At 40.5% G+C, this 14,390-nt stretch overlaps 1 protein-coding gene across 2 annotated transcripts; it reads left to right on the top strand.

Moving 5' to 3' along the window:
- Positions 1–10,171: 10,171 nt before the first annotated feature.
- On the top strand, positions 10,172–13,617 carry LOC103451663 (uncharacterized). Of its 2 annotated transcripts, none has more exons than XM_008391078.4 (7): positions 10,172–10,521; positions 10,834–11,294; positions 11,446–11,629; positions 11,744–11,968; positions 12,073–12,189; positions 12,677–12,910; positions 13,033–13,617. In XM_008391078.4, exons 1-7 carry the CDS (start codon positions 10,450–10,452, stop codon positions 13,246–13,248), a joined length of 1,509 nt encoding a protein of 502 aa, XP_008389300.2. In that variant the 5' UTR covers positions 10,172–10,449; the 3' UTR covers positions 13,249–13,617. The 2 variants fall into 2 exon arrangements, with proteins under 2 accessions (XP_008389300.2, XP_028947669.1); XM_029091836.2 differs by having other exon boundaries at positions 13,003–13,617.
- The last annotated feature ends 773 nt before the right edge of the window (positions 13,618–14,390 follow it).

Below are 14,390 nucleotides of genomic sequence, written 5' to 3'. Positions count from 1 at the left end.
ATAAAGGCACAATGTAGGAGGGATAACAACACACACATTCCCCTACAATTCTACAAACACACACCTCTCTTCTCTTTCCCACTGCCGCCGGCCCTCTCTATTTTGTTAGATAAAAATAGACCACAACACGTAATCAGCACGCTCCTACCGCTGCGCTTAGGAATCTGACATTGGAGATTTTTTCTGCATCAAACCAGTTCATCCATATCATCACGCAATCAGGTTCTTTCCAAACAACGGCTTTTAACTCGATATTTTGCAAGCCTTGATAGCATGAACATTCACCATGATGCATGACCCAACTTTACGTTTAACGTATTTTAGATTCTACATAAATTGTGTATGCTTCATAACCAAAATTGCTACAATTATGTGAATTTGATATTTGCCATGAATTGAATCTTACATATGTACATGCATTGAAACTATTATTTGCATATGCATCAACGTAAATATGTGATTCATTAGAATTATACATGCATATAATATAATTGAATTAAAAAAAAAAAATTTGCGATTGGGGAATTAGGGTTCTGTTCGAACCCGTGCACTTGCACCATGCAAGCCACAAGCCACCAGGCCCGCAGCCTGCGATGGCCCAACTCATCCCCCATGCTTTCCTGAGCCGAGAACCAATCCTGGAGCCACGGCTCCAGACCCAACACCCAGACCCGACGCCCAGAAGGCGTCGCCACCTATGAAATCGTCAACCAACATGGCCTGCAGCCATGCCCAGTTACCCCCGACGACCTGCAGTCGTCCCCGACGAATTTTTGTCTGAAAATTCGATTTTTTTTTGAAATTACAATCAAATTTCTAGGGTTTTACAATGAATATCGAGATTGTTTCAAATCTCCGTTCACCCCCATGGTCACCATGACTCAAATCGAGTCTTAAACAACACCCCGACCGACGCCAGAAGCGCCAGGTCCGGTGTTCTTCTCCGGCGACACACACCCAACACTCGTTGGGGTGTTTGATCCCAAAAACCCGAGCCCTAGTGAGCTCCTGTCCCGGGCTTGCTGCTGCTCTGAGATGTCACGGCCCAGTCCGTGCGGGAAAAAAAAAAATAAAAAAATTTGGGGCTGCACACATCAGCCATTCCCCTTGCCCATGTATCCCCGTGAGCTCCATGTGCCACTTGTGGGCTTTGCCTATATTTTTAGGCCCCGAGATTTTATTATTTAATATTTTTAAATAATATGGGTTTTTATATTTTCACCCACACTTTAATTTGGCCCCGAAGACCAAATAAATTAATTCAATTATCATTATACAATATTTTTGCATATATTTGTTGCATATTTGTTTGCATATATATTTGTGTTTGCCTGCAGGAATATAAAGTTTTTCATGCAATATTTTTGCACATATTTGTTTGCATATGAAGTTTCTTATAAACATACCTTGTTTGAAAACCTGAAGTTTTCTCTTAAACATATCACCCATGAAAACCCGAAGTTTTTCATGCAAAATTAAACCAATACATGTCTATTAGAACCTGTGTGTTCTACTCCTATGTGAATGGATTGATTTTTCTCCATTACACTAACCACATCTTGTCCATCTATTTGTGATACGAACATGTCGAATTTGAACAAACTCGACTTCACCGCTTTGGAGGTCTATGGAAGGAACTACCTCAAGTGGGTTCAAGATGTGAAGCTCCACCTCACTGCCAAGAACTTGCGTCCTGCTATTGAAGAAGCAACAACTGAACCTGTTGGCGAAGCTGAAAAAGCCACTGCTATGATCTTCATCCGAAGACATATTCATGACGCTCTGCAAACTGAGTACCTTGCCGAGGAGGATCCACGTGCATTATGGGTCACTTTGGCTAATCGTTTCGATCACCAAAATGACATATTCTTGCCTGAAGCAAGACACGATTGGCAGCACTTGCGCTTCCAAGACTTTAAGTCTGTGAATGAATATAATTCTGAAGTTTGTCAAATCCGATCACTTCTCAAGTTTTGCAATGAAACTTTGACTGAAGAGGATCTCCTGGAGAAGACCTACTCGACCTTCTCTGCTTCTAATATTGTCCTGCAGCAACAATATAGAGCTCAGAAGTTCACTAAGTTCTCGGATTTGATCTCTGTTTTACTTCTTGCTGAAAAGCAGAACCAGCTGTTGATGAAGAATCATTAAGCTCGACCTACTGGAGCTACTGCTGTGCCTAAAGCACATTATAGCACTAATCAGCACCCAAAACGCCAAAAGAGGCGTGGTAAGGGCAGCCAGAAGCCATCCCACCAAGGTCAACAGAGTCAAGGCTCATCCAAGGGAGGAAACAAAGCCCAGAAGCGCCCAAACCTCGCTCCTAAGGCCCCGAACTTCAAGAATAAGGGCAAAGCACTTGCCACAATGAATGACGATATGTGCTATCGTTGTGGTTCAAAGGACCATTGGTCCCGTATTTGCCGTGCTCCCAAAAAGGTTGTAGATGAATATCATTCTCGTCGTAAGAAGTTTGAATCAAACTTCATGCAAGTGGACGAACCGGAGACTACAAAAATGGAGGTTTCTGACTTTCAGGAGGATACCACTCCTATGGAAGATTAGAATCTTAGACATAGACTTTTTTTTAGTTGAAATAAGACAATTGGGGCCGAATTCCACATAGTTGCCGCACCCCACCTTGTTTTTTGGTTGATTTTGAACAATTTTCCTTCATGTTTTGGATTGTTAGTTGGCGATTTATTTTGGATATTCAGTTTTAATCCTTGAATAAATGAAATTATTTTGAATTGATACTTGTTTTTATAAACTTTTATGCATGTGACCAATTCAAATTAATTTTTCATTCTAGGTATGACTAGTGGGAAAGTTAGTTGTCTGGCAGATAGTGCAACCACGCATACTGTTTTGCGTGAACGCATCTATTTCACTAACTTCGTACCTAAGAATGCACCTCTGACAACCCTCTCAGGCCCATCCAACCTGATAGAAGGATACGGTAAGGCACGTATAATGTTGTCCAATGGTACAATCTTGACCATTGCTGAGGCACTCTATTCTCCACGTTCCGGAAGAACGTTACTAAGTTTCAAGGACATTAGAGATAACAATTACCACGCTGAAACCCACGTAGAAAATGGAGTTGAATTTTTGTGTGTAACTTCCTACGAATATGGCCAGAAGTGTATTCTAGAGAAGATGGAGCGTAATCCGAGTGGTCTGTATACTACGACCATACGCCCCATCGAATGCCACTATGTGGCCGGCCCTACCACAGGGACCGCGCACGAAATTACACTTTGGCATGATCGTTTGGGACATCCTGGACGAATAGCGATGCGCCGTATCCTCAAAACTTCACACGGGCATCCACTAACCCGAAGCTTAGGTTCGATCCATGAAATCTTATGTCAAACATGTTTTATGGGAAAGTTTATTACTAAGCCTTCTTATGACAAGATTCGTTCGAATCCTCCCATTTTTCTACAACGGATTCAGGGGGACATTTGTGGACCGATTCAACCTCCCTGTGGACTATTTAGATATTTTATGGTTTTGGTTGACGCTTCTACACGTTGGTCACACGTGTGCTTCTTGTCCACAAGGAACGCTGCATTCTCCAAACTGTTGGCTCAGGTTATCAAGCTCAGGGCTCACCACCCTGATTATCCGATCAAATCTATTCGATTGGATAATGCTGGAGAATTCACATCTAAAACTTTTGATGACTATTGCATGTCGGTTGGGGTTGAAGTTGAACATCATGTACCCCATGTTCACACCCAGAATGGCCTGGCAGAGGCTTTCATTAAGCGTTTACAAATGATTGCTCGATCATTGGTCATACGTACCAAGCTCCCGATCGCTGCTTGGGGCCATGCAATATTGCACGCAGCAAAGTTGGTCCGCCTGAGGCCTGTTGCGACACAACCATTTAGTGCCCTTCAGTTGGTCACCGGATGCGAACCATACATATCGCATCTGCGCGTTTTTTGTTGTGCGGTCTATGTGCCAATTTCGCCGCCCTTACGTACAAAAATGGGGCCTCAGCGAAGGATGGGAATCTATGTCGGATATGATTCTCCTTCGATTATTCGTTACTTAGAACCTTTGACATGCGATCTGTTTACCACTCGTTTCGCGGATTGTCACTTCTATGAGATAATCTTCCCGCCGTTAAGGGGAGATAAGAACGTCAACGTTCCGAATGAACGACGCGAATTATCGTGGACGACTCCCACTTTGTCTCATTTAGATCCCCGCACCGCTCAGTCTGAAGCTGAAGTGCAGCGCATATTAGATCTCCAGAGCATAGCTCAGAGCATGCCAGATGCTTTCATCGATCTAGCGCGCGTGACAAGATCACATATTCCAGCTGCGAATACGCCTGCAAAGATAGATGTACCAAATGTACGACAGACTACCCTTCTGAAAGCCCGGGACGCCAATTCTGGTGATCCACGTACATTAGCGGCTAGCCAATCATCTGCCCCTACACAAAAGCGTGGTAGACCCCTTGGTTCAAAGGATTCACACCCCCGGAAGAGAAAAACCACGGCACAAGGTCCTGAAGAGCCTACCGTGAATCTGACTATCGCTTACTCATTTTACCCAACTCATGAGGAAATTCTAGATTATGGAAGCGTCCTTGAAGAGACGAATCCTCCTCCCGATAATCGTGAGATTTCGGTCTATTATGCTAGTTAGATGATGTGTGGCGTAGAAATGAGATGATTGTCGATGATGCATTAGCATTTACAGTAGCTATTGAGATCATGTTGAGCAATGACATTGAACCGCGTTCCGTTGATGAATGTCGACGTAGAGCTGATTGGTCAAACTGGAAACAAGCAATCCAAGTCGAACTTGATTCACTTGCAAAACGTAAGGTGTTTGGACCTGTAGTTCCTACTCCTCCACATGTGAAGCCCGTTGGCTACAAGTGGGTTTTCGTTCGGAAGCGTAATGAGAAGAACGAAATTGTGCGTTACAAAGCTCGTCTTGTAGCACAAGGTTTCTCACAACGCCCCGGGATTGACTATGACGAAACTTACTCACCCGTTATGGATGTGATTACTTTTCGATACCTTATCAGTTTGGTAGTTTCCGAAAAACTGGATATGCAGCTGATGGACGTAGTAACCGCGTATCTCTATAGGGATCTTGCTACGAAAATTTATATGAAAGTTCCCGAAGGACTTACATTGACTGGTTCAAATATTTCCAAACCCCGGAACACGTTCTCAATTCGGCTGAGGCGTTCACTATACGGTTTGAAACAATCCGGAAGAATGTGGTATAACCGTCTGAGTGAGTATTTGACTAGTCAGGGATATGTGAACAACGAACTATGCCCTTGTGTGTTCATTAAGAAGTCACATTCCGGATTTGCGATTGTTGCAATATATGTCGATGACATGAATCTCATCGGAACTCCTGAAGAGCTCGCGAGAACTGTTTCGCACCTGAAGTCGGAATTTGAGATGAAAGATCTAGGAAAGACTCGATACTGTCTCGGTCTCGAGATAGAGCATTGTTCGGATGGAATCTTAGTACATTAATCGAACTACACCCAGAAGGTGTTGCGCCGTTTTAATGAGGATAAAGCGAAGTATTCGAGTACTCCTATGGTCGTTCGTACGCTAGATGCAAAGCGAGATCCCTTCCATCCGAAGGAGGATGATGAAGAGATTTTGGAGCCTGAAGTTCCTTATCTAAGTGCGATAGGCGCTTTATTGTACTTAGCTCAATGCATTAGACCCGACATCTCCTTCGCTGTTAATCTTTTGGCAAGATACAACAATGCACCAACACGCAGACATTGGACTGGCGTGAAAGACATCTTCCGTTACCTTAAGGGTACTACGGATTTGGGCTTATTCTATCCCTATGAATCCTCGAGTGATGCCGCACCCTATGCTCATCGGGTTGATTCTCGCCTTGTTAGTTATGCCGACGCTGGATACTTATCTGATCTGCACAAGGCGCGTTCTCAAACGGGTTATGTCTTTACCGTTGGAGGCACCGCAATATCTTGGAGGTCAACTAAACAGACCTTAGTTGCCACTTCGTCTAACCATGCTGAAATTCTCGCCTTACATGAAGCAACTTGGGAATGTTTTTGGTTGAGAGCAGTAATGGGCCATATTCGAAGCTCATGTGATCTTCATCCCGCTGTTAATGCCCCGACGACAATTTTTGAAGACAACGCAACTTGCATCGAACAGCTCAAGAATGGTTACATCAAATGAGACAACACCAAACATATTGCGCCGAAGTTCTTCTTTACACATCAACAACAAGAGCATCAGAAGATTGAAGTCACGCAAATCCGATCACAAGACAATCTGGCCGACCTCTTCACCAAATCACTACCGAAGGCGACGTTTCAGAAGCTTGTTCATGGAATTGGTATGCGTAAACTTTCTGAGTTGTAACTTTGCTATTTCTCTTTGGAATTATGTCAAACTCATGGGGAGTATCTTCTGGATACTTGCTTGATCTTAATGTACTCTTTTTTCCTACTATTAGGAGCATTTTTCCCACTGGGTTTTTGCTACCTAACTAGGTTTTAACGAGGCACCCACCTTGGGCTGGTCATATCCCTGATGACGTCCTGTAGACGTTTCTTTTGACTTTGTATTTCTCACACATTTTTCCTTAGACTATGGATTTTGTCCCTACTTGGGTTTTTGCCATAGCCTTAGGGTTTTTTTTAGTGAGACTTACTACTTATGCAAGTTCCTACCTTATTGAGAATAAGCGTTGTTCCTTGGAATCAGTGCCGACGAGTTGACTTTCTCAATTTCTGCATGATGCTAAATCTACCTTAAGTATTTGCACATTCAAGGGGGAGTGTTGTAAACATTCCTAGAATAAGTATGATTGTGTAAATCCTAGATTAGATTTGATTCTAGTTATCCTTTCCTATTACAACTTGTATTACTTGGAGGAGAAGGAATATCTTCTCTTCCTTTACTACTATAAATAAAGGCACAATGTAGGAGAGATAACAACACACACATTCCCCTACAATTCTACAAACACACATCTCTCTTCTCTCTCCCACTGCCGCCGACCCTCTCTATTTTGTTAGATAAAAATAGACCACAACAATATTTAGGTTTATTGGGCCTTTTTTTTTTAAAAAAAAAAATTCTATTTTTTTCCTATAAATACCTAAATCATTCATTAACCATTCCTCACAAAATTTTCACCATTCATACACCATTTCAATTCTCATATTTTCTTTCCTTTTTCAAAAATCTATCCTTCAATTTTTTCGATAATTTTCAAACTTATATTTTACAAAATTTGGTTCATATTTTTTTTTCATATAACTTCTATTTTACAAACTTATATTTAAATTGTAGTTTTTAAATAATAAATTATATTTGGCCCTATGGCTCTTTGGCCCTCAGTTGGAGACGGTTTTTTGTGACAGGGCTATAACGAGCATTCTGACCCTCGGTTGGAAACGAAGGCAAATATGGTCATGTACTGTTCATTAAAATATTAATATCTTGGAAAATCTTGGAGGGCCAGAGGGCTAAAACGAGCCATATGGCCAGCCCTCGGTTGGAGATGGCCTAACCTTGCAAGAAATTATTTTAATGAACAGTGCAATACCATATTATATATTATCTCTAACTGAGGGGACCAAAAGGCCATAGGCCAAACATTGCCCTTTGACAAAAAACTATCTCCAACCGAGGGGCCAATGGACCATAGGTCAAACATAATTGATTATTTTAATTGAATTAATATGGTTCCTTAAATTAAACTACCATATTAAAATAAGGTTTTCAGACATATTTGAGTGCCACTTGTCGCCAAATAAATAAATCTCTGGATTTCTTATCTTTATATAATCTCAATCATTTTTTGGATAGGATTTCGAGTGCCACGTGTCGAGATATAATTAGTTGTGCAAATTTTAGATAAGATTCTTATTTACCTGGCACTTCTTATCTTCAGCTTCCAATGTTAATAAATTGACTAGATATTGGGGTAGAATTCACACACCTCCAAACACCTTCACTTGTTTAAGAACTACCCTTGACACTATCTTCTGAGACCCATCTATAAGCCCTGAAATATTTCATCTTCTTTTCGAGTCCAAACCCTTCATTTCATTGCCGGTGTGACCATTTGAAAATTATTGAAAAAAATTAAAGGAAAGATTATTGGAAGAGGTAAGAGAATAGAATGTGAAGAATTGAAATAAAATGAGATAAGGTAGTATGGAATAATGAGAAGTATGTGAGGAATGATGTAGGAAGGTATTTATAGGAAAAAAATCCGTCAAAAAAATAAATAAATAAATTCCAACAGTAATCTAACGTCAGTTAGACGTTGCTAGTTGGCGCCGTTGGCATTCAAATGGGCTGAGTTTGAGGGTTGGCAAAATGTCAAGCTTGACATTCTGGCGCTAGAGGGATGTGCTATAGGGCTAGCGGGCTGGTTGCTCTTGGCCAACCCTTTGGCCAATTCTCCTATTTTTGGCCGGGTGGGGATCACGAGCCCCTTGGCCTAGCTCTCGATTAGAGACGGTTTTCATGTCAAAACGGATTATTTTTAGTCTTATGACCCTTTGGTCGAATCGGATGGAGATGGCCTAAGGTTATGGGCCGTACCATGTATAAGTCCAAGTTTGGCCCAAAAGAATGCTAAGTCAATGAAGCCCGTCAATGTTTTTTTTATTGACTAGTGATTTTATTTGGAGTTTAGTTTAAACTCATAACGTAGTTGCCATTGAATTGAAGCGTTCAAAGTTTTGAATTGCACAAAAAAAAAATTAAAAAAATTGAAACGTGAAATCCAAGTATCCTTCAATAGTCATATTTTTACTAATTTTAAATTTGTAAAATGTTGATCATTTGGTGGTCACGGGTCCTTTTCCACTGATTTTGAATTGGGCCGGCTTTTGAGAAAATGATACAACAATCTAAATCAATTACCGGAGAGGAAACCAGCTCACTGTCTATTTTGTTTTCCGTCTATCGTAACAATTGAAATGGAAAATACTTGGCTCATTATTATATATAATGATACATTCCTCGTCATAAACAAGATCAAATCACAATTTGATAAACGTATATGAATTTTTTTTATTTGTGATTTAATTGAGTTCTTTCCACAAACATGTCAGATTATAATCTGCAAGTAAAGAAAAATGATTCTTTACATTTAAGAAGTCACACAATATTCAATTAAAATAGTTTCTCGATTCTACCAAACTCTAGCATTTGATGCATTGGTAAATGATTGGATTGAAATGAAACTAGTAGTCAGTCATTATTTTTTTTACAAACAACCTTGTCTACACAAAACATATATGAAATTATTTATTTGTGATTTAATTGAGTTCTTTCCACAAACATGTCAGATTATAATTTGTAAGTAAAAAAAAAAAAAGATTATTCACATTTAAAAATCATGCAATATTCAATTAAGATAGCTTCTCAGCTCTACCAAACTCTAACATTTGATGCATTGGTAAATGATTAGAATGAAATAAAACGAGTGGTTAGTCAATTTTTTTTCTTTTTAGACAAACGATATTATTTACACTAAAAGGATGAGGGAACAAGCAAAGCCTCACAATGGACTAGCAATAATGTGGTTCAAATTCGTTTTTGGCGATAATCAAACCTAAGACATCTCATTTACAAGTAAAGAAGAATACTATTAAACTGTAGTACTAAGTAGTAGTTGTAAATCAGATTTGAAACCTAACAAAAAAATGGTGATATCTTTACGAATCAAGCTAAGTATGGTAAAGATCTCATACATAAGGAAGGTATGGATACTTGCAAGCCTTGTTCCACATCTAGTAAGCCACACAATCAAGTGCTCACAACTGAGGGAAGGCAATTGCCCGATCCCACATCATATAGGAGTTTTGTTGAAGCATTGTGGTACTTTGACTACTCCAATAGTGTGGTACAACCAAAAGGAACAAAACTTGCAATTCCCACTATTTTCTTCTATGTCGTGGGTAATATATTCTCAAAGAGGAAAAAGCCGAATTCATTGTCTGCCACTGTCCCACCAACGAACTTGTCTGGAAGCTTCTAGATAGTCACATTGGGACGTCGATATTACGACAAACACCCCGCACATTTCACAATATTGCTAATCAGGACACTAGCTTCTTCTATTGGTCAAACCTCAAACCTTAACCCAAAAGCCAAAAGCCGAAAGCCGAACGCCGAAAAGCTAGTTCTTTTTTTACTGATTTAGCCGTTGAGTTTCAGTTTCTTCGCCTCCATTTATCTTCGTTTTCCCCAATTTTACATTTTTTTTAGTATTATTTCCTTATTTAATTTAATTAATCGATTACCAAACCCTGAAAATTATTAAACCCCTCCATTGACCTCCCTCTCCTTCTTCGCCTTGTTCCTCACGCACTCTCTCTCTCTCTGCACGAAAGCCCCTCAAATTCTCTTTCTCTCCGGCAATGCGCGTCGTTTTGTCCCTCTCAGCATGAACAACATCTGTCACAGCTCCTCCGCCTCCTCCACCTCCACCTCCTCCTCCATCAACACCGCTGATCCGGTAACTGCATCACTCGCCTGAAGTTTTTAAATTTAGTTTTGAAGTTTCCAACCACGTTGATTCCTGCAAAGAATAAAGCTTTTTGCTCAATTTTTTTCGCTGTGCTTGGAAATTTCAGTTCAATTTTCGTGTGTAAACTGTAATTGTTTATGTTTTAAAGCTTACTTAAGTTAAATTCAGTTCCATTGACTATGTTATGATTGAAAAGTTCTTAACTTTTTGATTGGTTTGATTGAATTTGATGGTTTAGCTCGAATTGATGTCGAAAGCTTCTGAATTTTATCGCTGTTGTTTGGTTTCTGTTGATTATAGAATGTAGTCTCGAGTCGGAGGAGCGTGGATGGTGGTCAAGCCCTGGCAGCTGAGCCATCGCGTCGATGGCGTGACATTTTCTGGTTGGGAGTGTTTCTGATTCATTTGATTTTGGTGGGATGTGCTCTTACGGTTCTGGGGACCAATAGGTTTAAGAAAACAGATAGGCTAAACATAGATAGGTACACCCAGAGATTTTTGGAAAATGAAAGGGGGTTGACGGAGAACTATTGGCTGCTTTATGCTCTTGCCGGGGGAGTTGGGACACTTCTTGGTTGGACATGGTTGTTTTTCCTCCGTTCTCAAGCGACTCACATGATGAAGGTTGCGGTTCACATCTTGACTACTTATCTTGCTGTGATTAGTGTTCTATTGTTCTGGATGGAACAATTTTTCTGGGGTGTTGCATTTGCGATTGGTGCTGTTTTGCAGTTCATGTATGTTCTTTCAATTGTGGACAGGTATGACTTCGAAATTTTGTTTTTCTGGACCATTATTGAGCTGCAAGAGGAACAATTCTTTGCACTTGTGGATTGTCTTAATTTATATCTAATTAGAAATGGAATGATCAGATCCCTTTGCAGTCTTTCTGACTTCATTGTTAATCAATAGACTTCCCTTTACCATGCTGGTGCTGCAAGCAGCTGTCAAGATGGTATGGAGTCTTCGTGAAGTTATGAGAGTAGCATATGCTTTCATGCTTATTATGCTTTTATGGATGGTATTATGGTCCTTCGGGGCAGCTGGTGTTGTAGCGTCAAGCATTGGAGATGGTGGACGCTGGTGGCTTCTTGTGGTGAGCTGGCAAGTTTTGCTCTTCTTTCATTATTGTTATTGGTATATGGATGCGATATAACAATTAAAATGCCTCAGCTAACGACGTTATTAATGCTGTCACACATGTACTTAGGTTCTCTCTATAAGCTTATTTTGGACGGGTGCAGTACTCTGTAATACTGTGCATGTTATAGTGTCTGGGATGATGTTTCTTGTTCTTATCCATGGTGGTAGGGAGGCACCATCAATGCCTCCAAACTCACTGATGAAGTCTCTTCGGTATGCAGTCACAACTTCTTTTGGCAGTATCTGCTATGGTTCACTTTTCACAGCTTTCATTCGGACACTGCGGTGGAAGGTACACAGACATGTGTTTGCTTTTCTGAACGATGATTTCCTTATATTTCTGTTTAAGTTTGAGAATGAGTATCTTAGTTCTTACAATTTTGAAACATATTTCAGATCAGGGGAGTCCGGTCCAAGATAGGCAACAACGAGTGTCTACTTTGCTGTGTTGATTTTCTCTTTCATCTAGTGGAGACTCTTGTCCGTTTCTTTAACAAGTATGCCTATGTGCAGGTAGTTTTCTGTTAACAAACGCTGTCGTTTTAATTTTCAATTGAGATTAAAGCAACATATTTTTGTCCAAAAAGAGCTGGTGCACTGCAAGTAATGCTGCATAGTAACCTCACAACCTTTGTATGCAATTGGCAAAATTCAACAACAAATACCAATCCTTGCATCTTGTTAAAAGGAACACCAAAATTGTTACCCTAAATATTAACAACAGTAATATTTATTTTAGTAAAAAACAGAGGGGTCATAATTTTAAATGTGAGACTTCTAGTACAAGGCAGGTTGGCTGATTATATTTGAAGTTTAACAACTTGATTTTCCCTTCACATGTTGCTCTCCTTGTATCTAATCACAACATTATTTGCCTAAAACTGATCATCCTCGTTTTCCAGTGGTGCTATCTCAACCCTAAGTGACCATCACTTAGTTCTTGCCGTTTTGTTTAAGTTGTGTAGAAGTAGTTATTTGTGAGTGACGTCGTTCCCTACAGATAGCTGTTTCTGGCAAAGGATTCAATCATTCAGCGAGGGATGCCTGGGAGTTATTTCAGTCTACTGGAGTGGAGGCTCTTGTTGCCTACGATTGTTCAGGTGCGGTTTTATTGATGGGAACAGTTTTGGGCGGGCTTATTACTGGAACTTCCGCCGGGATCTGGACATGGATTAAGTACAGGGACAGAGTGGTTATGGTGGGGTCCACTGCAATGTTGATGGGAATGGTCTTGGTAAGTTTCTTGAATCAGGATCTTTGTTCAAGTTGAGATGGATTTTGACCTTTGATCGTCTTGTAATTTTGTTCATATTTTCTTGAGCGTAGAAAACCTTAGCATGGATCATGTATTTTCAGGTGGGGCTGGCGATGGTGGTTGTGGAAAGTGCCGTTACATCTATTTATATTTGTTATGCAGAAGACCCCTTGTTGATTCGCAGGTGGGATGCTGAGTTCTTCAACCAGATGTCGGAGATGCTACACCAGCGTCTTCAACATAGGAGCTCACGAGCGAGGGAAGTGTTGACCCACCATCACCTTGATAACCACACACAAGAAACACTCCCCGCCTGAAAAGTTACCTGCGATAAAACATGTACACTGTTATAGGATCTTTGTCACTCACAAAAGAGGGAAAATGTGATAGGTAGAAAATTTTGTTTGAAGTTAATTGGTTAGGCAGAGCTATGACCATATATACGTTCACGTCGTTGGATTAGAGTTGAGAAGAGAACAATGAGACTGAGGAAGCAACTCCGTTTTTCCTTGCTCTCAGGCTCTCAAAGGTTCTTCTTCTGATGGATTTGTTACTTCCGTTAACCGGATGTACCCGTTGGAGGTATCACTTGTTTTTGTTCATAACTTGGCTTTTTTGTTTTGATGTCTTGATTGTATGTAACTTTTGAATTATCAATTCATGGAAAGATAACACTTTGATTTGCATTTGTTACATGCAATCAAAGATTGCATGTCTTTTATCTAAAATATTTATCTTTGTATCTGAAAAATCAAAACACAGAATAAGTACTTTGATAAAAAAAAAACACTTATGATTACAAGTGATTCTTAGAGCAACTCCAGCGGATGCTGGTTGCTCGGGTGACAGGGGAGGAGAAAGGGCCTGAGGGCCGGTGGGAGCAGCTCCAGCGGGGAAGGGTCCGACTGAGGGTGGGAGCCCGAGCGAAGGGGGGTGGGGAGTCGACGGGCTTGTGGCCCGAGGGCTTTGCAATTTTTTATTTTTTTTGTGTCAGAGAGAGAGGGTTTTTTATTATTTAAACAAACAAAAAAAACTATTATTTTAATTGCTTATTGTCAGGGGGAGGGTTCCAAGGGTGGAGATGTAAATGTTAATTATTGTTCATTAATGGTAGTTACTATTCATTTAAGGCAGTTACTGTTTAATATGGTGGATTGAATAGTGGATTGCCAGGGGAAAGGGCTCTATGGATGGAATTGCTCTTAGAGAAGCAGTTTTCCGTATCATCCATAGATCCCTTAGGTCACGTGAGGGGCACACACATTGAATCACCAACCGGTACCACAGAGCGAGCAGAGAGCATCAAGAGAGAAAAACACAGAAAAGACGAAAAACCAGCGGCAGAAAGAGTGAAAGGGACACGCCATCAAAGCGTACGATTGCCGTATGAAATGCGTCATATTCTTTTCGGCTTTGGGACGCACAATAAATGTAATGCAAATCCAAAAACGCAAATATG

This window comes from Malus domestica, chromosome 13 (assembly GCF_042453785.1).
Source record: "Malus domestica chromosome 13, GDT2T_hap1".
Classification (NCBI taxonomy): domain Eukaryota; kingdom Viridiplantae; phylum Streptophyta; class Magnoliopsida; order Rosales; family Rosaceae; genus Malus; species Malus domestica.
The sequence above is the reverse complement of the archived record's forward strand: the minus strand, read 5'-3'. Positions and strand labels throughout refer to the sequence as shown.